At 37.6% G+C, this 23,190-nt stretch overlaps 1 protein-coding gene across 4 annotated transcripts in view; it reads right to left on the bottom strand.

Moving 5' to 3' along the window:
* TCEA1 (transcription elongation factor A1) overlaps positions 1-23,115 on the bottom strand; it is a 28,922-nt gene extending 5,807 nt beyond the window's left edge. Inside the window, exons 1-9 of one of the 4 annotated variants that reach the window (XM_045581411.1) lie at positions 22,916-23,055; positions 21,748-21,889; positions 12,786-12,848; positions 12,584-12,689; positions 7,580-7,667; positions 5,954-6,099; positions 5,070-5,126; positions 3,536-3,690; positions 2,117-2,263 (exon numbers count right to left, since the gene is read on the bottom strand). In XM_045581411.1, coding sequence (XP_045437367.1) covers positions 2,117-2,263; positions 3,536-3,690; positions 5,070-5,126; positions 5,954-6,099; positions 7,580-7,667; positions 12,584-12,689; positions 12,786-12,806 — 720 coding nt within the window. In that variant the 5' untranslated portion in view covers positions 12,807-12,848; positions 21,748-21,889; positions 22,916-23,055. Of the gene's footprint in view, positions 1-2,116; positions 2,264-3,535; positions 3,691-5,069; positions 5,127-5,953; positions 6,100-7,579; positions 7,668-12,583; positions 12,690-12,785; positions 12,849-21,011; positions 21,082-21,747; positions 21,890-22,915 lie in introns of all 4 variants that reach the window. The other 3 variants (XM_036436931.2, XM_036436929.2, XM_036436928.2) reach the window with 3 other exon arrangements.
* Positions 23,116-23,190: the final 75 nt, after the last annotated feature.

Here is a 23,190-nt window from a genome sequence, read left to right on the forward strand (position 1 = left end):
ACAATTTAAGTTTCTCTTTTAAGTTAAATAAAAAGTATTTGGAATGTTTCTCACATAAATGCATTGAACAATAAACAAAAAAGTATAATTTACAAATATTTTATAAGAAATCATCAAAATTTACATAACTAAACAAATTAAAGCATTAATCAAAATTAACATAAAAACATATTCAATGAATTAAAATAAATACCAACATCATTAAGTGATAATAGTGCCCAAAGTAGGAAATGTTTGTAGAGTTTGTAAACGATATAAATTTCATGTAGGAAGGCTGTACTAGAAAACAAGAGAAAAACATGTGGTTCAAAATATGTTTGAAAATCCAAAACTCAGAATAATTGGATGTCATCTTCCAAACACTGTTTCTATTTCTGTTTTACCACAAATTAAAACATTTAAATGGAAGGCATATACTACTATCAGTCTTTATTAATGAAACATCTTGGTTCCATATATAATTTCATTAAATGATCAGGACAAAAAAAGTGGAAAAGTGGAAAGAATCTAGCCCACGAGCAGGTAGGTGGTACAAAAGAAAGGCAAGCCACTCAGTGAAGCACCTCTGAGAATAGCCTGATGACAGATAACCAATGTGGACCTAAGGGGTGAGAGATGACCCATGGGTGCACAGACAACAATGATGCCTTGAGTATCTATTGGACTAACGTCACCTCTGTGGACCACTGAGGGCATTGGATGATAGAACAAGATGGCCTATTTGTGATAGGTCATAATGTCTGCTATGATCACATGATCCAGCAATCTCACTTCTGAATATATATATTCTCAAAATTGAAAACAATGTCTCAAAGATGTTATTTGTACACTCATACAATGGATTATTATATTAAAGCCTTAAAAAGGAATTCTAGCACATGCTACAATACGGGTAAACTTTTATGAACATTATGGTAAGTGAAATAAGCCAGTCACAAAAATACAGATATTGTGTAACTCATTTATCCATGTGACTACCTAGAATAGTCAAATTCAGAAACTGGTGGTTGCCATGACCTGGGGAGAAGCGGGAAAGGGAAGTTGTTACTATTTAATGGGTATAGAGGTTCAGCTTTGCAAGAGGAAGCGTTCTACAGCCTCATGGTAAATTTTAAGTTGTTTCTTTTACACTTAAAATTTTTTTTAAATTTAATATTTTTTAATTTATATATATATATATATATTATTGATTTTTTTACAGAGAGGAAGAGAGAGGAACAGAGAGTTAGAAACATTGATGAGAGAGAGTCATCTATCAGCTGCCTCTTGCACACCCCCCCCTGGGGATGTGCCTGCAACCAAGGCACTTGCTCTTGACCGGAATCGAACCTGGAACCCTTCAGTCCGCAGGCTGACGCTCTATCCACTGAGCCAAATTGGTTTTGGAAAAAAAAATTTTTAATTTAATTTTAAAAATTAAAGAGATAACTCAACAAAATAAATAAATAAGCTAATATGATTTTTAAAGATTTTATCTGGAAACCACTTTAGCTAAAAGTACTCAAAATCTATGTAAGGGAGAATAAAGAACATTCTTTAAATTACTAGAGGCCCGGTGCATGAATTCGTGCACAGGTTGGGTCTGGCCAGCCGGGGTGAGGAGACCTTGGAGGTTGGTCAGCTGGTCCCACCCCCAATTCGGGTGGAGGGCCAATCGGGGGCAGGGGCAGCCATGGGAAGGGGCCACCGGCAGTTGGCCAGCCCTGCCTCTTGGTCGAACACCTGGGTGAGAGGACAATTTGCATATTAGCCTTTTATTATATAGGATAAGAGCCTACCAAATAAAAAGAATGACAACTTGTTTATATACTAACCAACACAGATAATCAACTATTTTTCCCCCAACTATTTATTAACCTTAGAAAAAAAACATGGCCATTTTACTAAATTCTATAATATTTTATAAATTTTACTAATTGATATAGCTTTCACAGAAACAATTTCCATGAAAGCATAACTAATTGGAATCTGTTAATATTAAAAAAGCATTATTATTCTTGAGATCACATTTCCTCTTAAAATATATCAAAGTATACTGATAATTATCACACCTTGTTTTGAAACAAATTGCAAGGATTCTTAATATAAAAATAAGACTTTTTAAGTAAGCCCATACCTGTGTGTAAGTACAATTCTTCTTTTTACATTTGCCACATGTGAATAAGTCAGTCTGGGTTCCGCCCGTCTTGGCCATCTGATGCTCTCTGATGGCTTCTTTGGTCAAGTTTTTCCTCATCTCTTTGAGCTCATCACTAGCCATTTCCTATTAGAAAGGTAGCATAATATTCAGTTATAGGTGTCTTCTAATATATCTTGAATGCTTTTTATGATCAACTAGCTTAATAATAATAGAACCAAAATCAACTTTTAAAGTTTTAAAAGTGAAATGTTAATATTTTCCCTCAAAGAAGTTAAGAGTTTGCTTTCTTTTAAAATTTCTTCAAATGTAAAAATTTCATTTAATTATGACTTAATGGCTTATAAACAATGCAATCCTGTACCAATAAGCACCTCCAGTGTCCAGACTGTGATGCACCATTGCCTTCCCATAAAAAGAAACAAGAACTTATAGAAAAATGTCTGGTTCCAGATTTGAGTTAATAAATACATGGGATATGCCATCTTCTTGTGCCAGAATGCACAGAAGTTACCTAAGGCTTTCCAGTCAAATAGAAAGAGGAGCTAAAATGAAAGAGCTCCCATTGGCCAAAGACAGGACAATTTATCCTGCCATCAAAATAAATTACTGTAAAGAACCAATCCCGACTGGATAAAAATACAAGAACATTATGAAATTTTAAGGAGAGCACACAATCACTGCAGGAACAGCAACAAAAGCCCCTACTGGCAGTTACTAGGACACCAACTTCTCATTCTGATAACTGTTAGTTAAAGGGAAAAAATACACACTTAACCTGCCTTTCCCACCCAAACCACGAGTAAAGCACAATTGATAAGGGACAGTGCTTCTTTATCAAAGCAATCACTATTTTGCAATTCCTAATAAAATCAACCAATTCAGGCAAGGATCATCAGTGGATGAATAACACATTAGATCAGTGGTTCCCAAACTTTTTTGGCCATGTCCCACCTAAGCAACTCTAAAATCCTGATACCTGCTACCTATGACATATAATTCTTATTATTCAAAAAGTGAATTCCTATTCATGTGGAAAAAGCTTAAAAGGCCATTACTTGATCTAAACAAGCTTCCAAAGAACATGGCATCCATGAAAGATTAGTGATTTCAAAGTCTGTTTGCAATTAGAAATTCAACTTCCAATTCTATATGAATCTATAATAAATTATAAAACTTTGACTTCAGACAATAATTTAAGGCAAAATCATGGTACAGTCACCAAAGAGATAAAGTATTGATGACAAGAGATTCAATGTCCGTAAGTATTTGTCTAATATAATATGTAAACAAATTCATCAGAGTAACTAATGATTTATTATACAGGCAGTATACATGTAGCACTTTATGATTAAACAGACTTGACATCATGGAAACGTTATATACAGATATACTCACCTCTGCCGTCATTCTAGCAAATAAGTCAGGAGATATATTACCACAAAGCACATTTTTCCTTAAATTTGGATTCTTTGCATCCTTAAGATTTGATATTCTACTTCGTACTCTATTTTTGTATTTCATGTCTGTATTCCTTATTTCTTGATATATAGGTATAGACCATTAAGGAAAAAATGTTAAATTATAAAGGTAAAGTTAATTTTTCCTATTTTGCCAGGATTTCTGAAAATTTTACAGTTTACAAAAATCTGTTTCAAATTTATATTAGGTTAATAACAAGGCTGTTTTTACCAGAACCCTCTATTTGTAACTGACAAATAATAGTGACTATACCTTTAGGCTATGAATGAGCAATGCTTTCTTCTTAATGTTTATTGCCACAAGCACACAAATTAAAATTGTTTCCAAAAGATACTCAAGTATTCAATCTTAGAAAACTTTTTAAAAAGAGCTTGAACTTATACAAGCTTTAACTTGCCCAATTATGAATTCCACCGAGGATACTCAAAGTCTTAAGCACTACAGTTCTCTTGAGGACCATATTAAGAGACCATTCATGGTGGCCCTGAAGGTTCATTTCCTCCCCCAGCTTAGCAAAAAGCTAGGTTAGCAGATTGTCCTCAAAAGAATAGGCCACAAGCCTTAGCCAATTTGGCTTGACTGTTAGCCTGCGGACTGAAGGGTCCTGGATTTCATTCTGGTCAAGGGCATGTGCCTCTGTTGCAGGCTTGATCCTGTGTGCAGGAGGCAACCAATCAATGTGCCACTCTCGCATTGATGTTTCTTTCTCTTCCACTCTCTCTAAAAAAATCAATGGAGCCGAAACCAGTTTGGCTCAGTGGTAAAGCGTCAGTCTGCGGACTGAGAGGTCCCAGGTTCGATTCCGGTCAAGGGCATGTACCATTGGTTGCGGGTACATCCCCGATAGGGGGTGTGCAAGAGGCAGCTGGTCGATGTTTCTCTCTCATCGACATTTCTAGCTCTCTATCTCTCTCCCTTCCTCTCTGTAAAATATAATAATAATAAAAAAAATCAATGAAAAATCCTCAGGTGAGGACTTAAAAAAAGACTAGGCCACAGCACAGGCTGAGCCCAAGCAGGCCCCTTTCTAACGAGGCCATTTCCACCACACTGTCACCTAGGTGTCCCCTGCTTCCTGCCCTTACATGGAAAGCTCCTCTCCCAGAGCCCTTTCCATGGGAAAGTGAGCTCAGGAGATGGTGTATGCTTTACTGAGTTCCCCAAAATGTGAAATCCTATTTCACACAGGTAGTTTGTGCTTTCCTTGCCCTTTTAACACAACTTCAATGGAGATGGTACATTCTCATTTGCATGACAGAAAAATAAAAACACTATCAATACTATGTGCTTTACTTTTGAATGACAGGAAAACAAAAATAAAAAGGGCCAATACAATCAAGATAGAAATTAAAGAACATAAATAAAATAAAAATAAAAATTTTATACAGAAAGAAAAAATTATAATTAATCTAACAGATTAAACAATTATGCATATTGACACAAAGGATATCTTCCTCAATTTGAGATCCTAATTCTTCATCATCAGCTCCAATAGCAATGTAGTCATCTAAACAAAGACAGAAAGAATTATCAAGAATAAGTGACTGTAACATATTTTTAAAAAATCAATAGAGTAAATTAAACTGCATTCCTATTTCTTCAACCCCATTTGCTGTCTATAAAGAATCCTTTTAGTTTAGTTTCATTAGGATCTGGTCTCTTTATCCACTAGACGACACCTCTGGATTCACCTAATGTCCACAATGCTCCTTATCCTGCACAAGTGGGAAAGTGATCTATTGTAGAAGGTAATTTCTCATTTCATAACTCCATACAGTCTGGCTGGCTCCAGCATAGAGTAGAAAGAACTGTCTCTTGTCCTGTGGTTCAGGCTTCAATGAGAAGAAGCCATTCTTTTTAATATCTGCAGAGGATTCTTCTGAGCATATATGTTCACGCTCAGAAGAATCCTCTGCAGATATTAAAAAGAATAGGAGGAGCCCTAGCCAGTTTGGCTTAGCGGATAGAGCATATCAGTTTTGTTTAACATATTTAACAATGTCATCATTAACTGTCTATGGGGAGAGGGGAATAAATACGTGGGGGAAAAATATAAAAAAAGTTTCAATTACTATGAATCAGGAAATATCCATACAGAAGGAATCCATTTCTTGGGATTATAAAGTGATAAGGAAAGGCCTCAGTATGTCTATACCTACTTCTCTGCTTTTAGCAACCCCTACTAACAACTACCACTCCCTGAGGTAGGCTAAGCAGTGGTGGTCAGCTATCAATGGGATGCCGCTGGTAAAACAGAAGTATGGAGGTGGACATGGCATTGATAGTGATGATGATCAGAGGACTGAACACTGAAATAACATAGACTAAACTTACCTCCTGTCCGAAGAGCTGCCGCAAGCATCTCCCTACACTTTATCCGGACAGAGTCGGAAGTGCTTGGTGCCCGCGGAAATGATGACACGTAAGTATCTCGAGCATTCGTCTCATCCTTTCTGCTGCTTACATTGCCACTGGAGCTACTAACATCCATACACACAATAAATAAAAAATAAAACACACACACACACCCCCAAAAAAAGTCAAATATAAAAAAAAAAAAATTTAGAGAAAACTCAAATTAACATTACTATCATTCTCTAAAAATATTTTTTGACCTAAATGAGATAGTGATTCTTACATTATAAAAATTGCCTGCGTATCAATTAAAAAGTTAAAATTTTAGTAAAGAGAAGTCTCATGTCTTTTTTTAACCAACTAAACATTTGACCTTGATTCTTTTAAAAATTAAACAATATTTTAATATAGAAAATACATATTATAGTTCAATACAGTAAGTGAAAAACAAAGATCTTAATTATTGGGAAAGAGGTTAAGGGAATATGACAGCTCCAGAGAACCTGATAGCTTTCAACTTAAAAAAAAAAAAAAAAAAGAGGGAGAGACCCTGGGTGGTTTGGCTCAATAGATAAGAGTGTCAGCCTTTGGACTGAAGGGTCCCTGGTTTAATTCCGGCCAGGGGCACATGCCTGGGTTGTGGGCTCGGTCCCCAGTAGGGGGCGTGCAGGAGGCAGCCAATCAATGATTGGCTCTTATCATTGATGTTTTTATCTCTCTCCCCCTTCCTCTCTGAAATCAATAAAAATATATTTAAAAAACAAAAACAAAACCATATTTCTAGGCCCTGCTTCCAGAATTCCCAATTCAGTAGTTCTAGGACAGTGGTCGACAAACTCATTAGTCAACAGAGCGGCAAATCGGGGCTTGCGAGCCACATGTGGCTAGCGAGCCGCAGTTTGCTGACCACTGTTCTAGGGCAATGCCCAAGAATTTGCTTTGCTGAATTTGCCAGGTTCACTGTTCTCACATGGATCACACTTTGAGAACTATTGCCTAAAAATCAGTGTCAGGTATGGAACTAAGTATAAGCTTTGCAAGAACAGAGGAACTGTTTTTAATCTACTAGGCATATCACATTTTACGTCAATGTGTTGGATATCACAGTTCATTATCTGTGAGAAGAAAGAATAAATGCAAAGGACTCCTAAGATCTGCAAAACAATTTGAATCCTTTATTACTGAACTTCACATTTTCAGTTCTCATGACAAATAGCTAAGCTGGAAAGAGAAATAAAATCATAAAAAGGAAAATTAGATCCAGGAACAAAACATTTACAAATCTGAAACAGAAATGTGGTAAATAGAGGATGAAACCATCTGAATCCCTCATCAGTACCTTCACTGCCAATTCTAATTGTACTACCCAAGAGATTCCATTCAATTAAACTTGTTGCGTACAATGTAAATAATTTCTTGTAGTTATATAAATCTTCTAACTCTCTTTAAACTTCCAAGAAATTTTCTAAGAAACTTCAAAATATTTGGCTAATTCCAATAGATTAGAAAACAAAGGAGTACTGATATGAGGTCATAAGACTGAGGAAGTGGGACTATGTAAAAATATGACTTTCAACATAAATGAATTCCCACGGAGCAAAATACCTTTCTTCTCGTGCTTCAGGGCTATTCTGTGATGTAATTGCGGTATCTTTTTTCTTTTCCTCAGGATCTTTATCAGTTGATGGTCCATCTAAAAATTTATGAAATACTTAAATTGTTAGCAGTTGTTAAAAAACAAAACAAAACTGAACTACTACATGTTATCAGGCTATTTACGAAACAAAAAAAATTAAAATCCTAAATTTTCAATAAGTAAATAAAATTTATGTAAGCTATTCTTTTATCATATGTACTTGGGTATTTCTTACAATTTGAATGCTTGTCAGCATTCCCAAATAAACTCTCTCATCTGGTAGAAACCATATATTTGTATGTAAATGGACCCTATAAGAGAGGAAAAGTATACAGACAAAGGGAAGGAGAATATGGGAAAAAATAGCAGCACTGTCATAACAATGAAAGCACAAAGTATATATAGCAATTTTAAAAAATACATATTTTATTGATTTTTTACAGAGAGGGACAAAGAGTTAGAAACATTGATGAGAGAGAAACATTGATCAGCTGCCCCCTGCACATTCCCTACTGGGGATGTGCCCGCAACCAAGGTACATGCCCTTGACCGGAATTGAACCTGGGACCCTTCAGTCCACAGGCTGATGCTCCATCCACTGAGCCAAACCAGTTTTGGCAAGCAATATTGTTTTAATTTTTCATGAAGGAAAAAATTTAAGGTGGTACCCAAAACATAAATGTTTCAGGGGTAGTTACAAACACATTTTCATATAAAGTCTTTCATGATTAGTAAAGCCTACCCAGCACTTCCTCAATCTTAAGTAATATGTAAGGTAATACAGAACGCTCAGGCTTTAAGACTTAAGGAGGTGAACAATTAAAACTGGGCCAATGCAATATTTAATAACTGAAAAGAAACACTCATGTTTAAATACCAAAACAGCCTCAAAGCTGGGCTTAGAAAATGTTTGGATCTACTGAATAATTTTTTTTATCTCTCCCTAATAAGAAATATACAAAAATTCGATTCTCTACATCTCTGTAGAAAATACAGAACATACATTCAGCTGTATATTAGCACAACCGAGGCAACTTTTAAGCATATCTTCATCACCCTCCCATCTGGAGCCATTCAACGCAAATTTCTGGCATGAGGCATGAGCATCAAAGTTTTGAAGTTCCTCAGATGATTCTAATAATTATTCTGGATGAGTAACTGAGTTTGGTCCAAATCTCAATTCTAAAATTTATCTCATAAAGGTTAGGATTACCAAACCTGAATTCAAATATCCTATGCTAAGTGTATGCTCTAGTTTTCACATACTCGTTTTACTGTCCTGTTATTCTCTAAAATTCACCTAAAAAAACAACAACCCAAACATAAAGATGAGATAGTGTTATGAAGAAAACAAAGATCAATAATATTGGTAGGCAACTAAGTAATAGCGGGTTTCACACATATATGGCTTCAGTTGAATTTTTAGGTTTGCAGACGTAGTCAAATGTAAAACACATTTTGTTATTTGATAGTTGGCTATTCAGCTGTTAATCAGTAAAAAAAGTTTTTTGATCTGTTTTGTAGTTTTCGTTTGGCGTTCGTTGAAAAATGGAAAATCAAAAGGAACATTTTCGTCATATTTTGCTTTTTTATTTCCGCAAAGGGAAAAACGCATCGCAAGCTCATAAAAAGTTATGTGCTGTTTATGGTGACGAAGCCTTAAAAGAACAGCAGTGTCAAAATTGGTTTGCCAAATTTCGTTCTGGTGATTTTTCACTCAAAGATGAAAAACGCTCTGGTCGTCCAGTTGAAGTTGATGACGCCCTAATCAAAGCAATAATCAATTCGGACTGTCACAGTACAACACGTGAGATTGCAGAGAAGCTTCATGTATCACCTACATGCATTGAAAATCACTTAAAACAACTTGGCTATGTTCAAAAACTCGATACATGGGTTCCTCACGAACTGAAAGAATCACAGTTAACGCAACGCTTTAGCAGCTGCGATTTGCTAAAGAAACGTAATGAAAATGATCCATTTTTAAAACGACTGATAACTGGCGATGAAAAATGGGTTGTTTACAACAATATCAAGCGGAAGAGATCGTGGAGCAGGCCAGGTGAACCAACTCAAACAACATCAAAAGCTGATATTCATCAAAAGAAGGTTTTGTTATCAGTTTGGTGGGATTACAAAGGAATTGTCTACTTTGAACTCTTACCACCCAACCGAACGATCAATTCTGATGTCTACATTGAACAACTAACGAAATTAAACAATGCAGTTGAAGAAAAGCGGCCAAATTGACAAATCGAAAAGGTGTTGTATTCCATCATGACAATGCAAGGCCACACACATCTTTGGTCACTCGGCAAAAATTAATGGAGCTTGGTTGGGATGTTTTGCCACATCCACCATATAGTCCTGACCTTGCACCATCTGATTACTTTTTGTTTCGATCTTTACAAAACTCCTTGAATGGTAAAAATTTCAATAATGATGATGATGTCAAATCGTACCTGATTCAGTTTTTTGCTAATAAAAACCAGAAGTTTTTTGAACGTGGGATTATGATGCTGCCTGAAAGATGGCAAAAGGTCATTGATCAAAATGGGCAATACATTACAGAATAAAGTTATTTAGTTCCATGAAAAAATTGTCTTTGATTTTAAATCCGCAATTACTTAGTTGCCGACCCACTAACATTAAAGATTACAGCAAAGATTTAAGAACTATTTCAAGCCTTAGCTTAGGGGTGTCGAACTCAATAAGAGAAGGGGCCAAAATCTAAAATCCAGCCTAAATCGCGGGCCGAATGGTTTACTGAACAGTCATAAACTGTCATTGTGATGGAAATGCAGCGGAGTGCAGTGATGACAGCGCGGTGCGGGCCACATTGCAAGGCCTGGCGGGACGGATTTGGCCCACGGGCCTTGTGTTTGACACATGTGCCTTAGCTGGTTTTGGTTTGGAGGATAGAGCATTAGCCTGTGGACTGAAAGGTCCCAGGTTCGATTCCGGTCAAGGGCATGTATCTTGGTTGTAGGCACATCCTTAGTAGGGGGTGTGCAGGAGGCAGCTGATTGATGTTTCTCTCTCATCAATGTTTCTAACTCTCTCTCTCTCCCTTACTCTCTGTATAAAATCAATAATACACACACACACACACACACACACACACATATATATATATATATCTATATATATATATATATCTATATATATATATCTATATATATATATATATATATATAGATATATATAGATATATATATATATATATATAAATATTTAAAAAGTAAAAGGTTCGAGTCCTGGTCGATGTGCTCACTGGTTAGAGCACTGACCTGCGATTTCTGGTTAAGAGCACATTCCTGGGTTGCAGGATTGACTCCTGGCCAGTTGGGTCACATGAGGAAAGCAACCAATCATGTGTCTCTTTCTCTCTCTCTCTCTCTCTCTCTCTCTCTCTCTCTCTCTCTCTCTCTCTCTCCCTCTCTCCCTCCCTCCCTCCCTCCCTCCCTCCCTCCCTCCCTTCCTCCCTCTCCCGCTCCTCTCGACTCCCTCCCATTCTCTCTCTCTCTCTCAAAAAAAAAAAAAAAAAAAAAAAAGGGAAAAATATCCTAAAGTAAGGATTAAAAATTTTTAATAATAGGGTAGAAAGCATTTGAAAGGTGATATAACAATGCAATACTCTCTATTAAGGATCCAAAGCTCTCAGAAGTGCAATAAAACTGACTGTACAAACTGCTCCAGCACAGTATAATTTAGTACAGTATAAATCAGAAAGCAGAGCGATAAGAAGTATGATCAGCCTTAAAAACATTCCCACTATCAGAATAGTGCTGTGGGTAATACAACATAGCTGCAGGCAATGCTCCAGCTCTGGACTCAGACTTTCTGTGAACATATCTGCCTACTGGTCCCAATCCAACTGTGCATAAAGTACTTAATCTCTCAGTGCCTCAATTTCCTCATCATAAAATGAGTATTTTAATAGCACCTAGCACCCTGGATTGTTGGGAGGATTAAATGCACTAATAAAGATCAATGCTTGCTACATCTTAAGTATTCAAATTTGTGCTACCTAGTAGCAGCAGTAGTAAACCTTCTAGAAATCTAATAACGTCCTAAAGAAAAAGCTTTAGTTAGAAAGATATTCATCAAGACATTATTTATAATAACCATGAAATTAAAAACAACAAACCTAACAGGCAACGGATTAAATTGTTGTATAGTCACACAACAGATTGATTATTCGGAAATCAACAAAAATGGATGAGGAGCAAGATAGTTTCAAGATCTTAAAGTATCTCCCACAGAATGCCTATTATTGTAGATACAAGAGGAAAAATAATCAACGATACAGTATATATCTTGACTGGATAATCAAAATTTACTTCATCAATGCCTCCGGGTCTCGAAACCCAAGAAGGATACAACACACTTAAGTAGCACTGAAACTGTGGGTGCACAGCCTGATCTAATCATGAGAAAATAGCAGATAAACCCCAAGGGTACAGCATGCTTGTATTCTTCATGTCAATCATAAAAGATATAAAGGACATTGGGACAACTGACAAAAATAGAGCATTCCCTGTAGATTAAAGTACTATTCTCAGGTTACATTTCCTGAATTTGCTGTATTATGATTCCATACATAAGAAAATAAACTTGTTATAAGGAAAAATACAGGTTAAGTATTAAGGGATAAAGCATGATAGATGCAACATATTTCAGAAAAAATAATTTGTGTTTGAATTCATATATATAGAGAGAAAAAGAGAACATGACAAAGTAAATATGACAATTTTTTTTTAAGTATGGCAACCTTCCCTTTGGGGGGAAATTGTCTTCTTATTTAAAGAGGCAATCTAGTTATAAATATTGAAAGACAAGACAACTAAATTTGACTACATAAAAGGCAAAACCCTCCAAGAGTTCAAACAAGCACCCCTTCACACTTACTCAGCCAAATGTTTGAATAAACCAGAACATCATAAATATACATAAGGGAAGATCAATTATACCTAATAACTTTTTCCAAGACTTGATGAGAGACTTTGCTAACGAGGTAACTTCTTCATCTGTACTCTGCTTGCGAATAGCATTTACTGACATTCCAATTCTTGTGGACTGCAAGGCAATGACAAAAAAAAATTGGTATTGAAGACATTTGAGTACTTTATGACAATTACCTATTAAAAAATTATGACACGTAGCAGTATATACCTGTAATAATTCCAGGGTCATGGGAATATTCTTAAGCTCCTTCAGCAAATCCAATGCTCCAGCCTATAAAGTAAAATAATTTCATAATGAATTTCTCAGACAGTAGAGTAAAAACTAACTAGAAATTTAAATTTATGGTTTACTATTCACAACTCATTACAGCTCAGTTATTCATATGAGAAAGGTAAACACACACACATGTATATATGAAAATGTGTACACATATATGTGTATAATAAGAGAGGAAGAGAAAAGCAAAGTTTTTTAAATATGGGTTGAAACCCAGTAAAGGATCACAAATCTATTTAATAAGTTACAACCAGTACTTGTTAAATATTGTTTTGTGAACGTTTTTCTTTGTTAAGTTTATCTTTATTGTTTTTTTTTTAAATATATATTTTTATTGATTTTTTTACAGAGAGGAAGAGGGATAGAGTTAGAAACATGGATGAGAGAGAATCATCGATCCCACCACCTCCACTGTGCTTGCCAGCCATCAGCACTGAGGCGACCAACGGGGTGATTTGGGGAGGGGGGACAGCACTGGCTGGCAGGCAGCTGGCCCCGCTCCCTGATCACCCCTCCACAGCCGCTGGTTGCCGCCGCATGCCCCATTGCTGTCCTATCCCTCTGCCCACTGGCACCTGCCTTGGCTAGCTTGGTGCTGCCCACTTGCCAGTCCAGTCCCCCGCTGTCCAGTCATTCCACTGTTCAATCAATTTGCATATTAGGCTTTTATTATATAGGATAGGATTCTTTTAGACTTGGAATTTTTATATTAAACTTTCACATTTATAAAGAGAAAAACATAAGCAAAACAAAGTGCCTTTGGCCGAAACCGGTTTGGCTCAGTGGTAGAGCGTTGGTCTGCGGACTGAAGGGTCCCAATTCGATTCCGGTCAGGGGCATGTACATTGGCTGCAGGCACATCCCCGGTAGGGGGCATGCAGGAGGCAGCTGGTCGATGTTTCTCATCGATGTTTCTAGCTCTCTATCTCTCTCCCTTCCTCTCTGTAAAAAAATCAATAAAATATATTTTAAAAAAAAACAAAAAAAAAACTAAGTGCCTTTGGTGCTTCTATAACTATTTTGCATTCAGAGTCCAATGCTTATGAATCACTTTATGACTCAGATTTTAATATATATTTCTTTGCTTTTACATTTTTATTAACAGGACTTTAAAAACAAGCATCCACACCAGTGAGGATGGGAGAAGAAGGAAGGGGAGGATAGGGCAGGGCGTGGGGAAGGAATTCTGCTCTATTGGTAATCACATTAATGTTTTTATCCTACAAAAGTTGTATCAAAAATACCAGTTATGCAGCATTTCATAAAAGAATCTATAAAAGAATCAAAAGCTCTTAGCTGGCTTTGTATTGTGTGGAGCTAGCCATTTTCATTCCCACTGTTTGTTAACCATTTAGTTCCTTGAAGTTCAAAGAATACTTCACTAATGTCTCTTAGATTTTATTCCAAGCCCATGATGACACTTATTATGCAAATGTTGATGCTAGGTTTGATGTTCTGCCTGTGAAAATATATCCCAACTTCCATCTGGCCAAAGATACATGTTACTCATTTTGCTTTCTGAAATGTGAAAACGAGGCACCCTGTGGGTCAATGAAATACAGATACCCCAGGAAAACAGAAGCTGAGCCTGTCCCGCATTATGCACCCCACAGGAAGAAACAAGCATGGAATCTCATGACATCATTATTATTTCTTAAATATAAAATCAAGTAAGGGCTTCCAGTTATGTAATTTTTCCATTTAAAGTTGACAGATCTTGGACTTGTCTGTGGAGAATAAAACAGTATTAACTTTTCTTCTAGCAACAAACCAACATCATCATTTAAATTTGACCCAGTACTTCACAAATAAAAACTTAAGTTTAATAGAAACTATGATATGTTATTATAAAGGATTTTAATGATTCACTTCTGACTTTAAAATTCTATAATTTTTATTTTAATTGCAGGCAACTAAAAAAGAGGAACATTATAGTTGTTAAAGAAGTCTAACCATTGACTTTCGCCTAGCCAGTTTGGTTCAATGGGCAAAGCATTGGCTTGCGGACTGATTCCGGTCAAGGGCCAGGGTTGTGTGCTTAATCCCCAGCCAATCGAAGATTCTCTCTCATCATTGATGTTTCTATCTCTTTTTCCCCTCTTCCTTCATCTCTGAAATCAATAAAAATATGTATATTTTTAAAAAGCTAACATTGACTTTATATTTACACTTACCAAGCATTTCTATAAGCCTGGCATTCTTATGAGTTAGTAAGATCTTTAATTTCATATCTATAAATCCCAAAATCAAAAACCTTTGAAAACCAAAAACTATCTCACAGGTTTTCAATAAACTCATTTGATGGCAACATGTAGTTATGACAGATATAAGGCTATTTATGTTCTACTTACCCTAAACTGCATTTCATTATAGAAATGATGATGTCTAATTACTGGAAACTGTCCAGACCTCAATGAGGATATAATGTAATAATACACTATATGTACAAAATTAGCTTTACCAAATCTGAAAAATTTGGAATTCTCAAATATATGACTAAAGGTTTTAAGAGATTGTGGACCTATTTATACTAATAAAAGAGAAAAATGCTAATTGACCATACCTTTGCTACTTCCACAGCCAATCAGAGCAAGTATGCAAATTAACCCAACCAAGATGTTGGTTAATTTGCATATGCAGAGGTAGGGAGGAGTGAAGACTGAAGACACCATAAAAAGAAGAGGGAGGGAAAGCAGAAAGCAAGGTGGCTGTGGGAGGGAAAGCAAAGGCGGAGTGGGGCAGGTGGGGTAGACCACGGTGGCAGCTGCTTGCAGGAATCGTCCTGCAACGGGTCCCTAGTATCCTATATTTACCATGGGCATTTTTCTTCTACCCATGTCTCCATGTACTTTCTGATCCATTTCTAATTAAGGATGAATTAGAAAAAGGATTTTTAAAAATCACGCTTCTTGGAATCCCTTAAAAAGCATAATCTCCCTCCTTAGACTTCCCTAGTGCTGTCTGTCAGATATAAAGGTGATTTTTCCAATACATCAGCAATGTAGCATAAGGTTTAAGTTATTTTCCAAGTACAAGTAATAGCTTTGCATTAATTTCATCACACTTTCTCTTTTCATTCAGATCTCTTTGGTGACAAGGGCGTTAAGATATACAGACTACAGCTGAAACCGGTTTGGCTCAGTGGATAGAGCATCGGCCTGCAAACTGTGAACTGAAGGGTCCTGGGTTCGATTCTGGTCAAAGGGCATGTGCCTTGGTTGTGGGCACATCCCCAGCGGGGGGTGTGCAAGAGGCAGCTGATCGATGATTCTCTTTCATCGATCTTTCTAACTCTCTATCCCTCTCTCTTCCTCTCTGTAAAAAATCAATAAAATATATTTTTTTTAAAAAAAGATATACAGACTTCAGAAGGAAGAAAAAGCTAAATAATATTCGTGGGATAAAACTATGACCTTTCTCATAATTACACTGTATTCTAACAAAATAAGATGAATATTTCAATTAAGCTTCTTTAAGAAATAAACAGCTACGGTCAAAATGTAAGAAAAAGACACACAACAGATTACCATATATTATTCAGTGACAAAAATTTGTTAGTATGTGCTAAGTATTGTTAAATATTTTGTATATATTATTTCATCTTCACAATAGACCCTACAGTGCTTTTATTATCCCCATTTTACAGATGATGAAATTAAAGTCCAGATAAATTAAGAAGTCTGTACAAGGTCACATGATTACTAACTAGAAAAAGTGAACTCTATGTAGTTCTGTCAAATTACACTCTATTGCCTCTCAACAAATACCCAAGTTCTGCTGTGTTGGAAGATAAAACTGTTAGCAAGACAGAAACCCTTCTTGACTTTAGGAAATTTTAAAACAGAAATTTTTGAGCGTCTTCTTCAAACCCCCAATTATACAAAGAAAGGAACAACTCAGAAAAAGAAAGTGACTTGCCCAAGATCATACTGATGGGTAATACAAAAGGACAAGAACTGCTGTCTCCTGACTGCTTTCCCATGGCACAGGTCACAGGTGGAGTTCTGCCCTGTGAGCTAGAAGTGAATAGCGTAGCCTAGCTTTTGTTAATCATCACCTGCCTCCAAAGGTCAAGGCTATTAGATTGCAGCATCTCCTAGAGATAATGATGCAAGAGAAAGAAAGATTCTACCTTAACTTCCTGAGTCAAATTTAGTTCACAGTACTGCCTGAAAAATAAACAGCCGCTCTTACACTACTTTATTAAATCATTAGTGCTCCTATTTGTCAATAGAACTAAGTACTTTTACAAAATATGGTATTCAAACTTGTACTGGGTATTCAGAATATACAAGACTACATAAGATACAAAACATCCCTCTCTGGGAAATGTTAAGAAAGGAGCAAATAGAATACACAGTTAAGAATATGGGCTATATAAAAGACAGATATAGATTCAAATCCACATATTATCATTTCCTAATTATCGATATAAGACCTTGCGAATGTTATTTGCCCTTTTTAGGCTTCAATTTCCAATGTGTAGGTGAGACAATACACTGACATCATAGTTAAAATGTTCACATAAAGTAATAAACACATATGAAATATCAAAATAGAGTGCCTGAGACACAGGAGATGGATGATAAGGAATACAAAAATATAACAAGAATTATCTATTTCTACCATAATAATAATTCTCAAAGAACCATAAGCCAGCATTTTAAGAAGTGAGCATTATTGAAGCTCAATTAACACTTCTTTGGTAAGAATTAAGAGATTTCAAAAATTTAAAAATTGGGATTTTTTTTTTTTTAAAGGAAACACAATTATAGCCTGGCTAGTGTGGCTCAGTGGTTGAGCATCGACCAATGAACCAGTAGGTCACGGTTCAATTCTCAGTCAGGGCACATGCCTAGCTTGCAAGCTCAATCCCCAGTAGGGGATGTGCAGCAGCAGGCAGCTGATCAATGATTCTCTCATCATTGATGTTTCCATCTCTCTCCCCTTCTAACTTCTCTTTGAAATCAATAAAAATGTATTTTTAAAAAAGGAAACACAATTTATAAATATTTGAGTTACTGCTCAACAACATAACTATAAACAGGACTTTTTATTTTACTATGTGATCTCAAATTTCTAATTACACTGAAAGCACAAATGACAAAAGAAAAAAATATATAAATTTGCCTTCAAAATTAAGTTTCTCTATCTCAAAAAATACTACCAAAAGTAACAAGAGAATGGGAGACTATATATGCAAATCCCATATCTGATAATGGTCTAGTATTCAGAATATAAAGAATTCTTACAACTCAAAAATATAAATACATAATTAAAAAATAGGCAAAGGATTTGAGCAGACATTTTTCCAAAGATATGGCCAACAAACAATGAAAAATGTTCATCATCATTAGTGATGACAGAAATGCAAATCAAAACCACAATGAGATAGCACTTTACAGTCACTACAATGATTATAATAAAGAAAAAAGACAGCTAATAACATGTATTGAAGATGTGGTGAAATTGGAACCCTCAATACACTGCTGATGAGGACATAAAATGGTACAGCAATTATGGAAAATAGTCCAGCAGTTTCTCAAAAGGTTTTCCATAGTTATATGACCAACAATTCTACTCCTGGGTACATACGGAACAAAAATGAAAACTTACGTCCACACAAAAACTTGTACAAGAAGGTTCTTAGCAGAATTACTCATAATCGTCAAAATGGAAAGAGCCTAAAATGTGATAAACTGGAGTACTATTCAGCAATACAAAGGAATGAAGTACAGATATATACTACCCTGTTTCCCTGAAAATGAGACAGTGTCTTATATTAATTTTTTCTTCCAAAGTTGCACTAGGTCTTATTTTCAGGGGATGTCTTATTTTTCCATGCGCTAGGTCTTATTTTCGGAGGATGTCTTATTTTCGGGGAAACACGGTATTACTATGAAAGAACCTTGAAAACACTAAGTGAAGAAAGCCAGGCACGGACCACATATTGTATGGTTTCATTTATATGAAATGTCAGAACAGGTATCCATAAGGATAGAAGTAGATTAGTGGCTGGGAAGGTGGGGAGACATGATGACTTCTTCATGGTTACTTTATGGGTAGTGGTTTCTTTTTTGGAGCCATGAAAATGTTCCAAAATTAGATAGTGGTGATAGTTGCACAAATCTGTGAATAAACTAAAATCCACTGAATTGTACACTTGAAAAGAGTGATTTTTACTTTATGTCTCAAGAAAGCTGTTATGCCGGGACCGGTTTGGCTCAAAGGAGAGAGTGTCGGCTTGGGGACTGAAGGGTCCTGGGTTCGATTCCGGTCAAGGGCATGTACCTTGGTTGCGGGCATATCCCCTGTAGGGGGTGTGCAAGAGGCAGCTGATCGATGACTCTCTCATCGATGTTTCTAACTATCTCTCTCCCTTCCTCTCTGTATAAAAAATCAATAAAATATATTTTAAAAAAAAAAAGAAAGCTGTTATAAAAGATTGTGTAGTCATTCTAAATATTGATTTATGCTAATCACTCTAACACTAATATGGAAACCAAAGCTTCTTTTTTCAACCGGATATGTTAAGACTTAGAAACCTACACCTTTCAGGAATCTCAGCTCCTATGAAATTCTAACATCTAATTTCAATTTCTCTCCCTGTAATTTAATCCCACTCGGCCCTGTGCCTAAATTTAAAAATTAACCTCAATACAACTCACAAAATCTCTCCATGAACTTGAAAATTCTAAGTTCTTACCTGATTCCTACAATGTAGCACCATAAATCCTTTACAAAGACAATCCAAGTTTTTTAGCCATTACCATAACTTATGCACTGGTAAGAATTTTATATTCATCCAATCTTCACTAAATTATCTCCAATTTACCATCAAGAAAAACATTTTACAGATGTTAAGGAACTTAACTAAGATCACACAGCTAAAATTCAGAAATACCAGAATTTGAACCCACATTAGGAAATTATGACTTGCATGAAGTCATAATTATAAGAAGAAAGCTAAGTAAAAAATAACCAATACGTGAAAATGTCAATAACTTATGTGGTTCATCATGGCCTCAGGAGAAGACACTTGTAAAATTGCTAATACTGTTTAATATCAAAGTATACCAGGGGGCAATATTCTGGGTAGTACAGGTCAGGATACTGATTAGGTATTTAAAGAACCCTGTCTGCCACAGAAGAGTAAATACCCTTACTTCCCAGTCTTAAATTCACTTCATTATACATACCCACTGTCAATCCCAAGAAAGAATATACCTGTCCAGAGGACTCCTATGGTCAACTGGGCCCAAATTCATAGTCTAACAGCCATTGTTTAGAGACCTCTCACACTAGCTATGCCTCAGGGAAAAGCCATAGACTGACCAGCCAAACCTCCTGCCTTGTGTTCCTGCCATCTGAGCAGACCCTATAAACACCTGCTATTGTATTTTAACTTAATGGACTGGGACCTTCCCATCCAATCAACAGCTGGCAGCTATATCTTCACGTGCATATTTACCAACCAACCAGAGCAGCTCCAGAATTGCCAATCAGAACAGAGAGAACTTGGGAGTCTTCATTTGCATGAAATTAGGCCTATCAGGAACAGGGAGCGGGCCTTTTTCTCTAATATAAGACAGCCTCCCTTCCCTCTCCCAGGAGGGCATTTCCAGTTTCTACTGAAGACTGCATTTCCAGGGTTTTCAAACTGTGTCAACTGAGCTGTTTCACTGGAGCAGCTTCACTTGAATAAAGTTTCTGCCTTCACAGCACCACAAATTGGGAATTCTGTTGGCATTGCACGGGTGGCAACAACCTTTTTGACACCATGCCAAGTTCAAAGAGAGATGCAAGGGTCTTGTAGAGAGGCATTGAAGCTTAACAGAGAAGTACTGGCTTTGGAGCAAAACAGATTTCAATTCACATCTCCATTTGGCCACTATTTTAACTCTCTAAATATTTAGTTTCCTCTTTTTTCTCTTATTTTTTAGTTAGCAGTCTTTTTAAATTTTTTATTGATTGATTTGAGAGAGAGGGGAAGGGAGATAGAGGAACATCAATTTGTTGTTCCACTTATTTATGTTTTCATTGGTTGTTTCTTTTATGTGCCCTGACTGGGGATCAAATCTGCAATCATGGTATATCGGGACAAATAACCATAATCCAACAACCCCAGAACAACTTGTTAAACTACTGAACACTTGCTTTGGGAGGGCGGGTGGTAGTCAGTCAGACCATTTCCCTTTCTCTGTATTTTTTTTGCCTAGTTGAATTTCTGTAATATAAAAAAGGGAGAAAACAAAATGTAAAACAGCCACTCAATTTTGCCTTCCTTTGGGGGGCAAGTTTTCATACTGTTAAAAGTTTTGAGCTATTAGAAAAATGAGATTTGAGGATTGTCTGTAGAGTTGGTCCTCACTGACTCACAGATCCATTTATCAAAGATCTCAAAATGCATTTACAGCTTGAGAACTGCAGGTAAAACTATCGAGCCCTGGCCGGGTAGCTCAATTGGTTAGAGTGTCCTCCCAATATCCCAAGGCTTCAGGTTCGGGTCTCTCTCTCCTCCTCCCCCCTTTTTTCTTCTCTCTCTAAAATCAATCAATAAAAATAATGTTAGATGATTAAAGGTTACACATTATAGCCTGAGTTAGAGAAAAAACAAAAACAAAACAAACAAAAAACCTGCCTTTTCCCCCGGGGACCTTCTACTTTGGAAGTCTGAGGAACTCCAGGAAAAGGAGAAAATTTTTCCAGAAATGTTCGGCCTATCAAATAACCAGAACCCTCAACCTGCAGCAGGGAATGAAAGGGAAATCAACAGGAAACATACATAAGCAGATATCATGTCTAGAACAGAAAACAAACAGGAAATACTTTAAAAGGCCAAATTGCAAATACAGATTAACAAAGAGTCAAAATTAAATACTGGCAGATGCACCTGTTAAAGGAAAAGAGGAACAGACTAGGTCTTAAGCCTTCAATGCAAACACCACTTCCTGCTCTGGCACGCTGTCCAGTGGGAGGACGCTGGGGATGCCGGCTAATTCCAAACTGCTTAACTCTGACTCAGTTTCTTTATTCTGTAAAAAAGATACATTCTGCACATCTCGTTGGCAACTCTTCAGTGCTGTACAAATCAGCATCCCTTTCCTACTTCCCGTGAGTGCCACATGGAATTCATTTCACACAGGTGGGAATGAGTTATTTCAGGGATGCTGATGCGAACATGCGCCCAGCCCGGTGGAACCACAACAGTGGAAGTTTAGCAAGAAAACACGGGACTCTGAAGCCGGGAATCGAAAGTGGCACAGACAAGTAGACAAAAAAAAAAAAAAAAAATAAAATAAAAAAGCAGACACTTAGATGCCAAGCCTCAAACGAACCACAAGAGAACATGTTCCCATACACACACTATCCATCACAAACAAGATAACGCCCCTGGTAGTAACTGTAAACCACTTGGTTATCGCCCAGCCATGCCATTTGTCCAAAACCCACCCACCGGTACACCCTAGTGTTAACGCGTGTGCTTTCATCCTAGCTCTTCTGCACACACTCCCACCTAACAAGTTCCACTTGTTGAAGATCCCGGGATTTTACACTTTGATCCGCTTGATGTTCCCAAAGCAGATCACGAACCTCTTAAAGGGGATGTTTGTCTTCTCGTTGTTGGCCAACAAGCACGGGAAAGAGAATGAATTCTTTAAAAGGTGAGGACTTGCTATACTGTTCAATGCTTAAAGCTGTCTTAGTGAGAGGATTTACTGCCATGGACACCTAAAACAAAGGGAGAGACTGCCTCGATGAGGTTTCAATACGCGGTAGTAACAACGAGGAAGACTTGCAAGTGCCCAGCGCCGGTCCCCAAGCCCGCAGCCGCGGGACCGCGAGACCTCCCCCCGGGACGCGGCTCCCGGACGCGGGCGCCCTCCACGCCGGGAGGGCGGTCGGCGGCGGGCCGGGAGCCTGCTCCGATCGGCTGGGGACCCTTCTCGGAGTCGACCGGGGAACCCACCGCGTCCCGTCCCGGCGGCCTCCGCCAGCCCGACCGCCCGGCCTCCCTTCGATCTCCCTCCCACCCGGCCCGCGCCGCCCGCCGCGCTCACCGCGTTCTTCTTCTGCACCATCTTGTCCATCTTCTTGGCAATGCGGATCACCTCGTCCTCCATGGCTCCGGCAGGTCTTCGCCGGGCCCAGCCCGTATGGGACGGGGAAGCGGGTGAAACCGGGACAGAGACGCCGGCGGGACGCGAGCTGCGGCGCCCGGCGAGCCCAACAAGGCAGGCCCGGCCTAGGCCCTACCACTAGAACCAGCCGGCGGCGGCGGCGGCGGCGGCGGCGGCGGCGGCGGCGGCTCCGCCCCCCGCAGGCAGCGCCAATC

This window comes from Pipistrellus kuhlii, unplaced genomic scaffold, assembly GCF_014108245.1.
Source record: "Pipistrellus kuhlii isolate mPipKuh1 unplaced genomic scaffold, mPipKuh1.p scaffold_m20_p_14, whole genome shotgun sequence".
NCBI classification, from domain to species: domain Eukaryota; kingdom Metazoa; phylum Chordata; class Mammalia; order Chiroptera; family Vespertilionidae; genus Pipistrellus; species Pipistrellus kuhlii.